The following is a 17,716-nucleotide window of genomic DNA, read 5'->3' as shown; positions in this document are numbered from 1 at the left end:
TGCTGTACCGCTGCGGTAATAAAATCCCTTGGTTGAGAAAACGAAACACCAGCTTCTTTGTGGGTAGAACATAAAAGATTATTATTTATTGCTAGGCGCTTTTCGTGTCGCGTTCGAGGATTCATTTTGCCATCACCTCATTGCTGATGCGTGTGAATCCGATCGGTCGGCGCCGAGTGAGTATACCTGCTACTTAAGCTCAAACTCAAATCGTTTTTAAATGTACATTAAATATTGTTTCCTTTCCGCATCAACGGAACCCGGCTGCCCCTGGTGAGTTGGTGCCCACCATCCATGCACTTTGGTAGCTCAACGATGTGGTGGCCGATCATGGCCGAATTGTTTGAACGGTTTGCCTTTAACTGGGCATTCTGCGATGAGCGGACATAATTTCTAGTGTAGTGCAACAATCCCGCTCTTTACTCCTCATCTCAGGACATAATGAAGACAGCATTACCCTTTGGTGTACTGTTGCAGAATTAGTTGTATTGCCTGTAGTTAGCTAACGATCGTATTTCCCGAGCAACGGATCGTGATGCTGAGGATGTTTAGGTGTAGTGAATAAAATCAGGGACAAAACACACGCATTACACACCACTCTCCGAGAAATGTCGTACTACACGATCCGACACAGTGGGTCAATATCCGTTGTGAGATCTGGTATATCTAGACGGTCGATCAAAGCCAAATTAGAAATACAGGTAGTTCTCTAGATACGTGTAACAACAGGTCAACACAAAATATAAGCAAATAACTTACAAATTGATTGATACTGTTTTCTAATTCAATCCAATCAATTTGTTATGTATTTTTACAAATGTCTTCTTACAAAAATTTGTCTAAACTGAGGCCTAAACAACATTAAAAACAAAGAAGGAAATTCACTCTAATGCTTCTCCGATCTCCGCGAAATTTCCGTGGTTCACTATAATACTGTATCGCGAGAACTACATGTACTTCACTTTTATCGTGTTATTTGACTTTACAACCGTTACCGGTATTGGCCTCACAAGCCGTATCTGTCAGGCTACCTGTGTCTTGTATTACTCATAGCTGGTCCTACGTTTTCAGACCAGGCGTGCCGTTTTGTCCAACCGTGCACACTCGAATAAACTATTTGACCGGCCCATGAAATACAAATACTAGTAACGCAAAATTGACCTAACTATCGATTAATTGCACAGCAATAAGGGCATGCGCAAGTACGGCTTCTGAAGAACCGCCTTCCTTACACGGGTGCTTCTGTTTTCAACCATTACTTTAGACGTGCTCTGTAGTTTAGTACAAAACTAACATTACGATACGTCGTGTTCACTTTCTAACTAGCACAATAGCGACGATAAGTATTGCTACTGTACTACTCGCATCGTAATCGTTTGCATCCTACATTCTTACCGTTCGACACCACTAAACGGCATTATCGTTGATCAGATCGATCGTACGTGTGTGGAAGCGATCAGTCAATTTGGCGCTACTTTTAACTGGCCCATCGATAAGCAAATCGGTTGCGACACCGCACTCCCTACCCTCCAACTTACTCCAGACGGATTTCAGTCTATCTTTTGCTTTTTCGCTCGTCTTTTTCGCTACCTTCTTTTTCTCCATTTTCAACGGTGTGCAGCCTCGCTTCTGTGGTACGGACACATCGGTACATTTGCTATGTAATGGAAGAAGAAAAACAAATTTAAAATGAACTCTTTCTTGTGCGCTGCAAGCCAAGCAACTTCGCAATTTTAGTTACCTTTTGAAGTTTTTCGGTAGCATCGGTTTCGGTGCTAGACATAAGGTGTTTGGATCCTCCGGATGATATCCATACTCTTCTCCACGCAACCATAGCTCGTACACTTCCGGCTGAAAGCGGCGCACGAACGTTTCCATTGAAATTTTCACCATATCTGGCCGGCAGTTGCATACGGACGCCCGTTTACCATACTCAATCCATCGTTCGGTGGCAAAATTTGTCGATTCAGCGCAGTTGAAGCCGTGATTAAACCCAGCATGGTAACCGTACGGAAAGGTGATCATTATTTCACCCGGTTCCTGGGTGATCTTGTTAAACGGTATGCCGTACGCTTTCAACACCTGCGTGCTAATGAGCGTCATCTTGTGCCGCATGAACGCTTTACACTCCTGATAGTTGGCCGGGAACATGCGCTCCGCCAGCTTCTCCAGCTTGCGACCATGTTCCGGAGGAATCGCGTACCACGTCTTTGGAGCGCCAAAGTGCAGATAATTTATCGAGTACAAATCCATATCTTCGGTGTGCCATGCAAACGTCGTTTTCCACATGCCAAAGTACAGGTAGGCTGTGTTTACTCCTGCGATCGATATATTATAGTCCGCATTGACGTAATCCAGTATGGTTCCAAGGCAATTGATGTTCCACACCTTCACATCCGTATCGGTCAAACTGCCCGCTACGTCGGCACCATATATCGGAGCGACATACGTTATGTTTTTCCAAAATTTCTTCTCAATATCAGCGTAGTCAAAGTGTTTCGGTGTGGCATGACGCTCTTCCTGTGTTTTCTCGTAAAACTCCTGCACCGTCATCGATCGCTTCTGAATGTTTAGCTGCTGGTAAAGGCCCTGCCTACCCGACACTACCTGCGAGATCGGTGTACGAATATTGACGTTGATATCTTTTATATCGTATCCTTGCTTCCGGGGAACCCATTCCGGGGGCGGTACAACCTGCAACAAACGGATGAAGAACGTAAACAAATGCTGCAACAGTGTAAACAAGCGAAGAGCCTACCTTCACCAGACCAGCCTTGTGAGCTCCTTTCGACTCCATGTAGTCAATATAGGCTGGGAAGTCCTGGAACTCTTCCCAGGTTGGCCGAAAGACCATTATTCTCGGTATGCTCATGATTTTAATCGGCGCTTTTTACTGCATCTCTAGAGAATATTATTTTTACACGACACTGGATGTTTAAGTTTGCTCTTCCTCTTCTTGTGCGAGGAATTGCTACGACAAAAGTGCTTAAATGTCCTTCATCGACTATAGCTGTACGAAAACGAGGATGTACTTCACTATGTACATTATCTGTAAAAAGGAAACATCTGGTTTTTAATTCTATATGTTTCACTTTTATTGCTTATTTATCTAGAAACTGTGGACTCCTATTTTGCACAATGCTGGGTACGTTTTGTTTTCTTTTTTCTTCCTATCAGCTGTCAAAATAGTTTCATCTTCGTCTCGTGTAAACTCTGCTTCAGTCAGACAGCGTGGAACGGTTTACAACATGCGTCTCAATACTTTGCATTGACTTGCGAAAGCTTGTGAGATTTGATTGCATTGTTTTAAATAACTGCTACAGCTTTTTAATTAACTCACGATCAGATTAAAACTCTTACGTTGTTTCGGGCGACGTTGTTCAATAACATGTTGCTGGGGGAATGGTTTATGAAAGTTTGCTGGCAACGTTTTGGCCACGGATAGATTTGATCGCACCGCGAATAGACAAGACATTTGGTAGTAGCACATTGGAACGTTATTTAGTAGTTCTGTTTAAATTTTTGCCCTATCTCGCAAGGTATGGAAATAATTGACCGGAACTTTATAAAAAAGAAAAATCCTTACAGAAAAATGAAGTAATAAAATAAAGGCATTTTATTGGACGTTATTATCTTTTTGGACGTTATTAGTTCTGTTTTACTTAATAATTCAACTGATTTGTGCTATTTTAAGCACCATGCTTTCATGCGAGTATTTGCGTTCAAATGATACAAAAGCATTACTAAGGAGCAATGCATTTGCAACTGCGTACATCCGCTGAAGCGGATGAGCACGTTTGCGTTCATTGACATCAAGAATGTCAAGTAAAATTTCATAAACATTCCTGCTGAGCAGATTCACCGTGCCCCGAGCGAACGAAAAACAACATTAACTTTTATTATTATAATCCCATTTGTTACGATCCATGGGTGTTACCGAACATGCGTCCACAGTCGTTGACGGCTTGCGGGCACGTTGCTTGAGTAGTTGCGCGCGAAAATGATACACTTTGATTGAGCAACGCTGTCGGTACTCACCGTACTTTCGTCAGTAGGCGCCAACCGGCCATCTGTGTAAGTGATTAAGCGCTTCGACGGTTCTTGGATTGGTCTTAGATTGATCTTGCCCATGAAAATTGTGTGCCCTTTATTGTTGCAGCTAGTACACTAGATAGAAGGACGTGTGCGGGAGTTGGCCAAGGTTATGGTCGCGAAGTTTACGATCAAGGGATAGCGGAGCAAAATGTTTCTTTTCAATAAGATCACATATGGTCTCTCGAGAAGATTACACCGTTGGAAATTATTTACATTGTGGACATCATTAGATCAGATAGCAGAACACTTGTGTGATGAATTTATTACTCATCCGGGACGAATGTACCGAACAGCTAGATAATTCATATAGCAGACCGATCGTCCAAGTCGTACTGTTACTCGATCACTTTGCATTCTTCCAACAGCATGTACACGTGATACAATGCCTCAAAAAACGTCATTGAATTAGGTTTACCAAAAAGAAACAAATCACACCGAACTCGTGCATTTGATGTTTGATCGATCGTAACCTTAAAGATCATCCATATTGATTCACTTTAATGATGGAGAACGGGCCGCTGGGGGATGCAGCATATCACGATGGCCTTTCCCTTGCCCCGACAGAGAGAGAGAGAGAGTTGAGAGGGTTCTAGAAACGAGAGCACAATCTTAGTCCTCGCCCGTTTCTATGAGAATTAAGATCATTTTTGTAGCGCGAACCGGCTGACCGCAACGTTCAGTTGCTTAACAGCGATCGAGCGCGTCGGAATGTGCGGCTAATTACTGCTTCCCTTGTACGCGAACATTTTGCGCAATACACTTATCATTCCTGCCATTACAATCTTGTCGACGCCCAAGGTCCGAGAAAAGAAAGTTTTCTGTTTCAAAGAAAGTGACGCACAAAGTGGCCGGGGTTCACAGTATGCAAAGTGCAGCTTCGAACACAAAATAAAACGTGACCGAACAAAGGGGAAAAGTGCGCGCGATTTTTTTCTTTTTGTAGTAAAGTGTTTCATATTTTTTCCTACATTGTTTTGTGCTATTTTTCTATTCCCTTGGTCGATGTGTCATATCGCTTGCTGAGTGTGGCAAAGGGATTAAATTGACAACAAAAAAATAGTAAGCCCCGTCATGACGGCGGAAACGTTGAAACCGTTTCTCAATCTACCGAACGCCACGGCCGGTGAGCTGAAAGCGCACTGTGCGCAAAAGTCCACCGTTAAGCGAGGATTAGTTGCACTGGGATGCATTCTGGCGGCGGCACTTTGCTGTGCACTCATCGGTGTGCAGGTAGGGGTTTATACAGTGGCCAATTACGTCTCCATCGTTCCAGCATACGTGTTGTTAGCGTTCGGGTATAATTAGAAAAGATGAAAAGATGCTGGAGCTGTGTACTTAAACCATCCGTTGCTTGCAATGCATATAGCATTTGTGACCTAGAATAATAGAACAACAACTTGAAACGTAACAAGATTTCGAAGCAATATAAAGATCAGTTTAATTTACTTCAAAAGAGATTTTCTTGAAGAAAGCCATTAGTTTCGAGATGTTCATTCTGACTTATTCCCTTTGAGCTACATTTACCAGAAATAAATGGAGATCTCCAAAATCTGCTCAATTAAATTAACATTTTCTATCCTATTATTTCTCCTAAAGACAGGCTAAATTGTGACCACGAATTTCTCTTAGCTGAATAACCAAAAATATTGTATATGGATCACGAGGTTCTGTTGAGATTTGAACTCACAATGTGCGTATCATTAAGAGGAGAATTATCGACTATACTATTTATCTGAACCAAATATGTCAGTAGCAGACATACGACCTAAAGCATGTGCATCCTCAAGTAAATCTGTCTGTAGTATATCATCAACATCTTGGATTTTACATACTTTTATTTTATGTAAAGAAAATACGACTTCATTTGGTGAAATAAATGCATCCACAAGATGAGTCTTGTTTAATTCCCATTTCCCTTCAATTTGATGCGCCCATTTATTCCAACTCCGGTAATCACACTGCTTAAAACTCCACACTGACCTTGGAAACCGTTCCCTCTTCTACAGATCTGGCATTTGAATAAGACGGCCGTACTGCAACAGGAAGTCGATGACCTGAAGCTGCAACTGTACCTACGTGCCCGCGAATTCTCCGAATACGAGGCAAGTGCACCAGAGACCTAAATCTACCTATACATACCTTCTTACCAAAAACGGCAAAACATCGGAACCATAATAGAATCCTTGCCCCGCCAGACATGTCTCTAAATGGTGCTTTAATCAATTCAAACGAAAGCACTCCAAAACTGTTGTTGCTTCCACAGTTCGCGTTAGTCTGGTTTCTTGCTCGAATTCGTCGACCCGCGGGGACGAGTCTTTTCGGAATACGGGGAAGATATGGCGCCGGCTTCCAGGCAGCCGGCGTGGGCGCGAACAGAACTAACTGTCCATTAAATTAAGCCTCTCCAAAATGTCATACCACACGGTGCACACGGTACCCGGTACTGTGATTCGTTGCCGAAAACAAAAAAAAACCGGAATGGATGGTAATGTGTCGCCAGAAAGGGGATCGCAGCGTGATCTATTTATGATGATTTAGTCGCTTGCTGGACAGTGTGAACGGCGTTTCAGCGGCCGTCAGCTTTGCAGACCCGGCCTGTTCCAGACAGTTTCCAAAGCGTTTGTAATGACTTGCACAAGTTTTGTGCTAACTTTTTTTCGTCGATACGCACGCATTTATCTACTACCAGCTTACATGCTGTACACGCATTTTTTGTTGGGTGTGTGTGTCCCCAACATTCCTAAAATTCGGAACATGCTAGCATGAAATTGAATTTCCGTCCCATTCCTACATACAATCAGCAACATCCCGGTCGGTGGCACATGAAATCAAACGCTTTTTGGGTGATTCATCCCACGGCTGGGACTGGGATATCAAATTTCCTGCGGGATATATACCGAATTGTGGACAGAACTGCGGGTCACAACTAGAGCCCATGCCGGGTTACCCAAAACGATAACATCAAATCGTTCATTATGTGTGCTATTCATCAGAATTCCAACACATCATTGCAGTCAGGTGGTCGGTCCAGTGCTGGGTTAAAATAAGATAAAAGAAGGGAAAAAAAGGTTTTGATGAACTGCACATGACAGTTTGCTTTTGCGTTTTCGTCGGCCAAAGACCGGGAAAAACACTCATTTTATCGATGGGTGGTTAAGAACTAATGTTGACTCTCTAGTATTCCATCCTCCACAACTGGGACAGTGGTCCATTTTAACGAGCGGAAACCTTTATTTTGTGATCGTGACCTCGGTCGGGTCACCATCGGAAATGGTGCCATAATGTTTTCATCGCGATCATTTTTCAAACCTTCAAAAGAATTATCGTTTTTTCTTAAATGGATTTTTAGTCAATATGTTAAAATCAATGCAAGGTTTCAAAACGCAAGAAAAAGTTATTTTCGTAATAATATTTTTAAAAAATATCTCGGGACGAAATGTAGATCAAGGTAAAACACAACCCGAAAAACGGTGTTTTTCATTTCTGGAATATGAAGGTGAATTAAACATAAAAGCTGTCCTTGAAACTTCTGAAAGTTTGTAACGATTAATCATACGCTTTCACGCATTTCAGTCAAGGTTTAATAGTGTGAAGAAAAGAGCGTGTAATCGTTTAAACGCCACAGCTTATTAGCGTCTAATCATATTAATTTATTTCCAGCTAATATTGAACAAGAAAACAAAAACACCCGATTTGATAAAGTTCATTTCATACGGTTTGCGATTTGCGTTCTGTAAGCCACAATTTTAGTTGCATCACTGCGCCTTTCAGCGCGAGTCACACTGCGTCCTGCACGCGCTACTGCATTCCGCTCTAGCAGCTAATTAAAATCCCTTTATGCCCTTTGGAACTGTACCACACACCTCACACCTCTCTTACCTCATGTTTCCTCCTATCGTCAGGTTTTTTGTTGATTACTATTAAACCAACCAATGAAAATGCCAATTGCATTCGAATGCTAACGTTGCACGAATTGCACATCGCCCCGGTTGCACAAACAGTGCGCTGCAAGAAGGTCTATTTCTGGTGGGCCCAAATGGGCAAAATACGGTAAAAAATATGTGTGCATTGTAAACGAACGTTTTTATGGTGTAAATTTTCCCTACCCAGCCCCAAAAAAAAGGTTACTTTCACACGTTTGTTACTTGCAGGGCCGTTCGACCCGTTCGATCAGCCATCAACACTAACTAAGCGTGGCAACAAACAAGGATCGCATCGTGTAATGGTCAGGTCCTCGAAACAGAAACATTTTTCTTCCCCAAATTTTAATGGCAAGTAAACACCGCCCACATGGCGATTACCTACTGTACGGAGGGAAGAGTGCCAAGGTGCACCCGATTTGCGTCACCCGTGTGACGTTTTGTTTCGCGTTGATGCGCACTTATCCTTGACTTTGACCATTTTGCTAGGTTTTAAAGGGGGTACCCCATCAAATCGTTCGTTTTGGTGTGAAAGGTTTTTATTACCTTTCGGTGCAACTGGGAAATTTTTCCTTTCGAGGTGCGATACTCATAAATTACACGACCAAATGCTACATTTCCCTCGATAAAGTTTTATTTCTGTTTGTGAAACAATTCTCAAAAAAAAAATAAAAATATTTACCACTTAAATATGAAACCGTTTTGCATCACAAAACGATCGCTGGAGTGCAGATAATCTAAGTTTGCCCTTGTCCGGGCGACACTGTGTACTGCAAAATGACGTCATTCGTGAAAGTAGTCGATTGCCTAGAAACAAATCTCATGTCTTTCTACCGGGCGCCCCTGCTGGTCAATACCGACACGGCTCGGACACAGTACAAGGTGAAGTGTGTGAACGATGGAAATGCATTAAACCCGCCTTTGATCTGGCAGGCCTTTATAGCAACATGGACGAAACGGAACAAGCCGGACAACGGAGTGCAATGATGGGCCAGCGGCTAGCGCCGGTACCGTAGTTTTGTTGATTGTCGTTATTGACAGTTCGTTTGTGTGATTCGTTTGGGGCTCGCCAGAATGGTTATCGGTGACGGTAGGCATACCGTCCGGTCCGGCACAGCATGACAAACTACGTAAACCACACGGCCAAAGGGAGAAATCCGAATAATGAACCGCAAACAGTGGGACTCGTTCGAGTGTCATACACAAACCCATAGACCTAGGTGGTACGCAAGAATGTTCTGCCGTTCAACATACGGGTGGAGTGTGGAACTTGGTCCAGCAACTCGTCAGCTGTGATTAATTTACCTCCGTACTATTTTGTCATGTAGCAGATGAACTTTGAGCATTTTTTAAACTGCATAATGCTATTATTTTTATTTGAAAAGGTTAATCATATCGACCAACTGCATTATTTGAATGAGAAATTTCACCTTATTTATAGGTCGCTTATATGTTTAATCTTACGTTAATATCCCCAAAAAAAATAACATTCTACATTAGAAGGACGCGACTGAGCAATAATCCAATGGCCAATCCTACATTTGCTCGTGAGCAGTGACTTATGGTAAAACGATCATAATTCATCAAAAGATCGATATTGAAGGCATGACACACTTTAGGTCACCGGTAAGCAGTGCATACTGCCAAATAAGGCCATTCTAACATCCGTTGGACCAAACTACACAAAAGATGGCCAACACTGTGAACAGGTACCAGCGGTAGTGGCATTGATTTATAACATTTCCCGTGTCCGCTACTCCCGTGCGTCGTCTAATCTCCATCTCGGCAGAGAATCAGACACAGAAAAATGCAAACATAACACAATACAAATGTGACCACGAAAGGGGACCCTTCGTACCAGCATCGGAGCCAGCCAAAAGATAGTTGATGGAAACGGCAGAACGTGACAGACCGGGCCTTGCTCTTGAATGGTTTCGATCGCACCGACAAGATAGCGAGACACAAGGCGTGAAATTATTGACACTCTTGTTCCTCCCCCCAACTTTCGGGCCATATGCTGAACGACGAGTAGCTGACAAATACAAGAACTATCTCCTATATTACACCTTCTTGTCTCTGTTAATCATCATTCAATCGTTTATGGTTCCGGTTCACAATAAACAACTTGAGTTCTTGAGAATGCAACTAACGATATCCCGATATCCCGATAGGTGAAAATGGTTTCCCTTCAAACGATCATTCCACACGGCTACCCGATCGGCAATGGGGAAAAGTGTGTAGAGAACCGATGTAAACAAACTCATCAAGATTGGCTTGGAACTGAAAGGTGTACGGATCTATTTTCAATCCGACATCCAACTAAAGGCCTATAACCAAGTGGACTGTTTATCGTATCTTGCCACAAGCATGCCATAAATTCGAGGAAGATGGGAGAGGTTTGTTAGTGTAACTGCGTGGTGCCTTGTATGAGTGAGCGCTTTTTATTCAAATTTATTTTTATCCCCCTCACTACGTACGATTAAGCCGGGAAGAAATTATGAATGATTTGTAGTTATTTTTATCTCATATGAAATGTGAAATAACAAGATCATTCCCCTTTTTTTGCTATAAGTCAGTGATCGGTTGATCGTCACTATACACACCAGCGAAAGCGGGGAAAATACAGAAACACACTTTACGATGCAAATTTTCAATTAATACAAACAATTTAATTTAATTGATCACATTGCACGCATTGATCACACTGTTTCCCGGGGGGGCATCATCTCATACCCCGAAGCAGAACGCAAATACCACTGCGCACTGGCGATAAATGATGATTAATACACTCACCCCATCTGGCGACATCTGCATCTGCTGCATCGTACAGGGTGGCGATCGTTTCGGGGGGTGTTTGGATCTGTTACACGCTGCCTGACCCGCTCACACATAAATAACGCTCGGGCGCCACTCGGCTGACAAGTTGCGATTCGTAAACAAATTTGAGATTCGTTCGCAAAAAAACTCAAGACACTCAAGTTCGATCGTAGAGAAAGGTCCAATATTAGACCACAAATTGAAAAGTTGGTGACTAACAAAAAAAAAGATAAGCTAACTGGCTCAAAGTGGCATTAAGATAGATAAGAAAGCTTAGTGTTGCTTTACGTTAACCGTAACCATGGCGATTACTAAATATTTCCTTCGACAACGAAATCCTTCAACGTAGCTACATCAAGGAATGATCTAGTTATCAACGCCTGCATGTGATCGAATGCCTTGCAAAATAAGATCTTTTTTGTTTTTTTGCTTTCTTTCAACCAGAACCATCACTTTATCTAAATTTTGCTTCACCCACGCAAAACTGACCATACGGAAAACTGACCTCCACCACCCGCATTCCCGAAACTTCAAACTCTTGCTCGGTTAAATGAACGGCGACAGCGATGGGAAACATTAAGCGTGGAGATTTATCGTTCCTTTGCCACTTTTTCGGATGCCGCCGTTATTCGAATTCGCGTCTTTCTTTTTTTTCTTTTGTGTGTATTTATAAGAGAAAACGAAAAGCGGGATGAAGAAAATGGTCATGAAGTACTTCAAACTTTGATGTCTTATTTTTAAAACGCTTGTCCGGACGCAACTGTTTAGAGCCGGCAGAGGGCACGTGTTGCAGTGTTGCGGATTAGCTTGAACATGAGCAACCGGCAAAGAAGTTGTTGACACTGGTTCAACATGAGTCTGTATGTGTTTCTCGTTTCTATTACTCCCATCAATTCCACCCAGGGTGGAATAGTGTGATAGAACTGAGAAAAAGGGGCGAAAAAAAAAACGGTGGTAAAATTGATGATCATAGACGCCTTTGTTTGTAGGTTTTTAATTTTTATGTTAATTTTTATACGCATCAGTTTTCTGTTGCGAGGAGATCCTAACCCGCAAGAGGGTCATGTCCATCAGTGTCAGGATGAGCCGAGGACTGACTCGTTTCGGTAAAATTATTACTGCTGGCGGATCATTCTTTTAATGGGGTGGTCGATCGGTAGGTCGATCCAACGCAGATGTGGTACACTATCCTTGCTGATGGTTGACAGGAACAAATAACACTATTTTGTGTGGATGATGGACACCGGTAAACATGGATCTTGATATCGCGATACAGCAAAACATGATCGTTGTATGATGTGTATAAATTTATTGGTCCTATGAGCGAGTTAAATGTGTTATAAGACATCGTAAATAAGTGAGTCAAAAGGTGTTTCTTCAAATGATAATTGATTAATAACTGATACAAATATAAATTAGTATATAAATTCATATCCAATGTCTAAAACCTTTTTTGTAGTCTTAATAAGCAAAACAAAAATTCCATCTTTGTGCCATACATTAAATTCAACCAGGACGTTCTCAATTAAAATTCCTTCATGATCCAAAGTGCCATCTGCTGTCGACCGTAACATATCCGCTGGTCATCTAAAAGCAACATCAAAAACAACTCCACCCCCCAGAAGCGAATCACTTTCAAGTGTTTCAAATAGTTTCCATCCAAACATTGGCGCCAGTTCATTCGATCGGCAACCAAAACCACCATAAACAGTGCTCCAAATAAACTTCCAATCCTCCAGCTACCTCAGAGCATGGAATTCCTAATTTACGATCCAGCACAGTACATCAGCAAAAAAGGGGGGGAGAAAAAAGAAAACCATACGACGTCTAATTTCATCTTATGCTCGAACTTGAGCTTCATGGCTTCCGGGCCAAAATCCGGGACAGACGTTCCACGACTCACTGCCATATGCCAACCCTATCCCCGGTCGAGTTGGTTCTGTTCTAGCGAGGCAAAAAACTTAACCGGCATCGTGCAAATAGAGAATTTTGGGTCAGCATAGTTAGCGAACAGTGTGAATCAGACTGAGATCCCGTCAGGCCTTCCCGGCGGTTCATTAAACGGGGCAGGTGGTCGATATGCCTGGAACGCTGAAAATACTGTGCTTGTCGGTGGTCGGTGAAGTTGGCAGTATTTTTAGACGGCAAAAAGCACCATTTGCTCCACATCCCAAAAAACCTTCATTAATTAGGGAGAGGAGGTCTTTGTAGTTTCGATCGAAATCGAAGGATGAAACCTGGTCCATTCGTGAATTGATTACCGTGAACTGTTGTCCATTTCTTCGTCGAATGACGCAGGTGTAGCGATGGGGACAGACACTAGGCAAAACAGTGGCTTACCGTTTCGAAAACGTTTATAATTTGCACCATGATCATTTGCACATGATTAATGTTGCCTGGTGGGCGACCACCGAACGACCCAGGCCGGTTGCTGCACTGGTTGAAATGAGTTTTTTTTCGGGGGGAAATGTTTAATCGAATTAAAAAAACTCACACACATACACAAGTACGACAGAAAGCGAAGGGAAATGTTTATGAAAAGCTTGAAAAATTAAACCTACTGAGTGAGTGAATTAATGTCGCGTGTGTCATTTATCACGACGCTAATACACGTTGCGCATATTTTCCCGCCAAAGAATGATCTACCGTTGTCGAATGATGTATACTGTTGATATGCAAATGAAGAAGAAATAAGGGACGTTTAGTCTATTTTTCCCCTCTCTCTCTCCCTTTCTCCCTCCCACTCGGTAGAAAGAAAATTGCTGACCAATGAAATGACCATGTCCACAAGGTTATCGTGCACAGGGAACGAGAAGCATATGTTAACGCAGAAAGGTCACATATTGCTTCTGGGCTGTCTACCTTGAATTACGGTTGTGCTGACGTACATTTTGTAAATTTTCTACCAATTTTTTTTTGGTTTTTCCTCCCTTCAACCACATCACTAATGCGTTGGAAGATTGATGGTAGTGTTAAAATTTTAAAATTGTTCCCATACCCATTTTTAATGGGCAGGGCCAGTTATTTATTGTAAAAGTAGCATGATCGAGTTACCGCGTAAAAATATATACGCAGCCAAAATGGTAGTGGCAAAATGTGTGCCTGATAAGCCTGGGGGGGAGGGGAGATAATTTATCGAACTATCATGAACATATTTTAAAATCACAAAGCTATTAATCAATCTCATCTTTAAAACGAAGTAAACAAATTCGAAGCATTTTTATTCTTTTGTAATAAATCTTTCTTGTTTTTGTTTCATTAAGCAAATCAAAATGTACATATTTTCCATTTTATAAGTAATTTATCATGTTTATACTTTATTTGTAAATTTCTTTTGAAATTCAATTATACGCCAATCGGAATAAATGTCAAGCTCGAACAAACATCAGCTGTTCATCATTTGCATGTAATTTCACCTTTTTCTGCTGATGCGTTTTACCCACAAAACAATTTCCAACACGCGCAGCATGTCTTAATTTCCATAAATTTGATATTTTAAATAGATCTTCCGAGCTTTTCCTCCCGGCTGTATCATAGATAAATAATTATCATAATGTTTCGCTACCGGTAAATGAAATGTATTTAATTTCCTATTTCTGCTTTAAAGCTGAAGGAACAGCAAAAATTCTTCCCGTTCGCTTTATTTAAGGTAAAATAAAAGGGGCGAATCTGAAAGCCTACACTTCCGTGTAACAGTTTCCATTTTGTGGCATGATTCCCACCCTCCCCAAAAAAAAGGGTTTCCGATGTCACGGACGGTCAAGAATTCTCAGGGAAACTTTTAATGAACTCAACCTTTCAATGGTGGGAGGTTTTTTTTTGTTGTGGGGGTGTTTCCATTGAATAAGATCGAAAAGGTCATCTAGCTTTCTTTTAGCATTGCCGTGTGCTAATAAATATGCTCAACTCGCTTCATATTAATCTGTTTTACATTTTTTTATTCCTTAACTTCCAGTTCGACAATGAGCTGTTCGACAGTGCGGATGAGTATGCGTACGAACCGGAGGAAGACCTCGATCCGGATGTGTCCGACGATGGCCATCACGGGCAGGAAGCGAACGAAAGTGGTCTAACGAGCAGTGGTATGCAAGACGAAGATATGGAGGATAGCGAAGAGAAGGAAAACCTTGGCATCGAGGATCTAAGGGAAACGAACGAAGACGACGACATTGTCATTGACGATAGTGTGGACATCGGTGTGCCCGGTAGCAACCGTCGGGCACGATCCATTTCCGGCGTTACACGGCAGGGTGTGCCGATTGTCGATGAACCGTACGTACCGAGGCGGAACCGTACCCGGCATCCGCACCGGATCTTTGAGCAACTGCGTCAACGGCCGGAAGAGCTAGTCACACCACCACCATCGGACGACATGTTCCGCTGGGATGTGGAAAATCGGTACGCACTCGAGGGAGGGAGAAAGGGTCCAACGGATGCTTACGATGATGTCTTTGTGTTTGTGATTTAATTTGCAGCAAAACTCACACCGGCTCCCGCCACCAGCCGTCGTACGGTTCTATCAGTATCAGACCGTACCAGCATGAGGTGCCTCACCATTTCGATCGTCCCAACACCACACCGATGCCCGTGGCGTATGGTTCACGTGCAGACGTAAGACATCACTCACGCAACGAGGTAACGAGGCAAAATTGTGTACATTCATGTACTGAGAAGTTATATTCAAACCTTTTTTGATGTTTTACTGATGTTGTGTTAATTCCTCCGATGAGTTACACAACTTCTAATGCTCTGCTTTTTATCTACAAAACTCCCCGTAACTCCCAAAACAGTTGCATGCCGGAACTCCTACCAAACCGCCGGCACAAATACTGAACCGAATGAGCCGCGTCCAGGCAACTGGCGATAGCATGCGAAAACAGCTCCAGCAAACGCAACGATTCCCCAAGGTGGTGGGCAATCCTGGAACGCAGAAGGTTAGCGGATCAGTTACAATGTTGTGCGGGCACTTTATGGGCTAACCGTTTCCCCATTTCACCACATACAGGAAATCGTAATGGCACCGGAATCACGCGTTCGTTTGCGTCAGCGCAAAACTGCTGCCGCCCAGACAGGGGAACCGTTGGCCAAAGGGGTGCATCTGGTAAAGCAAAGCGGCAATGGTGCTTTCCACCGGAACTCTCGCCACCGGGATTGGGTCGCGAAGGATGAGGCAAGCAAGCAGGCCATACAACAATCGCTAACGTTCGCATTCGATGGTGAGCAGCTTACCATTAAGGAGCGCGGCCTGTACTACGTTTATGCGCAGGTGAGTGTTGAAATATGATGCAGCTGAACCCCCGGGGAAAGATTCCCAGAAGTCAGGACATTCAACCTGATCAAGAGCAACGGTGCAAGATAAAGAGTGTTCGTGGTATTTTTTTGTGCCAAAAATAACAACAACCTCAGCTCCACTGCGTTTTGGGGAAGGAACATTCGCTGGAATGTGTGTGTGTGTGTAGAAAATGGGTAAAATATTGTTTGCAACAAAAGCGGGAACAAAACCACAGAGACAGTTTGTTCCAAGAAGATGCAAATTGTATTCTGATGTTACATTTTCCTCGATCGATGTGACAGAGTGTCAGACATGATATGATGAAGGCAACTCTCCATTTCATACCATCAATCATCATTAAATGAGTTTTTGTTTTCTTCTGTGTTTTGAATGTTTAAGGGGTCAAATGGATAAATTACTTGGAATTTACCTTGTCTTGTAACAGTTAAAGGATCTCCAAAAATGTCTAGCTGATCACCCTTATCAAATTCCAGCTCGGAGTCTCCCTACAAATGTCTTAATATTAACAAATGTTTTCTTAATTATATCTTTTTTTTTTAATTTTCCTTTTCTCTCTACCATAGGTGACTTACAACAACGAACACGACACGAACGGTTTCAAGGTGTTGGTGGGTGGCCAAAAGCATCTTTCCTGCACCGTACAATCCCAGGGCGAAAATACCAACACCTGTTACACGGGGGGACTGACCGAAATTTACAACTATGACACAACCATCGCCATCGAGGACGTTGATCACGGCCGGCAGCACGTCATGTATCCGGAGAAAACGTTCTTTGGCGTGTATAAAATTGGCCAGCTACTTCTTCCTGGTGGCAACTCGCACCGTAGGGCCCGGAAGCTGGCTTAAACCTGTAATGGCCGCAACGGAAGGTTTGAATTAAAACTGTACTGTCGGCATGAGTACCTGTGAGATGGCGCAAAGTTGTAGCGCAAAAAGAAGCGATGGAGAAGCAGATGGTCAATTATTATACTTTATTGTATCCGCTGTTGGCCGTAAATGGTCAGCGAAAAACAACAAACAAAAAAAACCCAATACGCACAACGTAGCATGTTCCATAAATGTATTTATTTCCCGTTTCTTCCCCCATTTTCCTGCGTGTGTAGTATGTCTGTGTGTGCGTGGTTTTTAAAATACTAAAATCCGTTATCGTTAAGCAGTTAGTGGATTGTAACATTGTATTATCGTGTTTGCATAACTAAGTTGTCCCGCGCAGTCGTCCTCCATCGAGGAGTAAAAGATCGGGAGTAAAAGACCATCCCCATCTGAGCGTTTGTGTGTGTGGCCATGTTCTGCAACTGCAACCCGATACCGAATTGTCGCTCGGAAAATGGTTTGTGATAATGTTTTTAGCACGTGCGCCCGTGCTGAGAGGACGGATCGGTCTAGCTGTCACGGATTGCAAAACGGCAAACGATAGGAAATGTGAGTGCCAATACATATAGCAGTAAGCCGGAATGGTCTACGAAGAGCAGTAATAACAAAAAAAAAGAAAAAGAAAAAAAACTTAGTGTGGGAAAACTTTTCTAAATAAAGATGTACCCATTGGAAGCTGAAAGAATGTGTGTGCACTTCATGGCAAAATGGCACAT

General features: G+C 42.7%; 2 protein-coding genes across 2 annotated transcripts; one reads left to right on the top strand and one right to left on the bottom strand.

The window, feature by feature from the left end:
* Positions 1-53: 53 nt before the first annotated feature.
* Positions 54-3,196, bottom strand: LOC125771162 (probable lysine-specific demethylase 4B). Its single transcript, XM_049441551.1, has 3 exons — positions 2,759-3,196; positions 1,742-2,694; positions 54-1,657 (listed from the first exon to the last, which is right to left on the bottom strand). The coding sequence occupies exons 1-3, from the start codon at positions 2,870-2,872 to the stop codon at positions 1,408-1,410; spliced, it is 1,317 nt and encodes a 438-aa protein (XP_049297508.1). The 5' UTR covers positions 2,873-3,196; the 3' UTR covers positions 54-1,407.
* Positions 3,197-4,744: 1,548 nt separating this feature from the next.
* Positions 4,745-17,190, top strand: LOC125771156 (uncharacterized). The gene is made up of 7 exons (XM_049441536.1): positions 4,745-5,325; positions 6,102-6,197; positions 14,788-15,230; positions 15,308-15,467; positions 15,623-15,766; positions 15,838-16,098; positions 16,689-17,190. The coding sequence occupies exons 1-7, from the start codon at positions 5,167-5,169 to the stop codon at positions 16,971-16,973; spliced, it is 1,548 nt and encodes a 515-aa protein (XP_049297493.1). The 5' UTR covers positions 4,745-5,166; the 3' UTR covers positions 16,974-17,190.
* Positions 17,191-17,716: the final 526 nt, after the last annotated feature.

This window comes from Anopheles funestus, chromosome 3RL (genome assembly GCF_943734845.2).
Source record: "Anopheles funestus chromosome 3RL, idAnoFuneDA-416_04, whole genome shotgun sequence".
Classification (NCBI taxonomy): Eukaryota; Metazoa; Arthropoda; class Insecta; order Diptera; family Culicidae; genus Anopheles; species Anopheles funestus.
The sequence above is the reverse complement of the archived record's forward strand: the minus strand, read 5'-3'. Positions and strand labels throughout refer to the sequence as shown.

Bases quoted from the DNA above. Each gene is read 5' to 3' on its own strand.
- LOC125771162 (XM_049441551.1), bottom strand. From the start codon at position 2,872: ATGAGCATACCGAGAATAATGGTCTTTCGGCCAACCTGGGAAGAGTTC. The intron at 2,695-2,758 runs GTAGGCTCTTCG...CGTTTGTTGCAG, and splicing joins ACAAGGCTGGTCTGGTGAAG to GTTGTACCGCCCCCGGAATG. The intron at 1,658-1,741 runs GTAACTAAAATT...TCCATTACATAG, and splicing joins CTACCGAAAAACTTCAAAAG to CAAATGTACCGATGTGTCCG.
- LOC125771156 (XM_049441536.1), top strand. From the start codon at position 5,167: ATGACGGCGGAAACGTTGAAACCGTTTCTCAATCTACCGAACGCCACG. The intron at 5,326-6,101 runs GTAGGGGTTTAT...CCTCTTCTACAG, and splicing joins GTGCACTCATCGGTGTGCAG to ATCTGGCATTTGAATAAGAC. The intron at 15,231-15,307 runs GTACGCACTCGA...TTTAATTTGCAG, and splicing joins CGCTGGGATGTGGAAAATCG to CAAAACTCACACCGGCTCCC.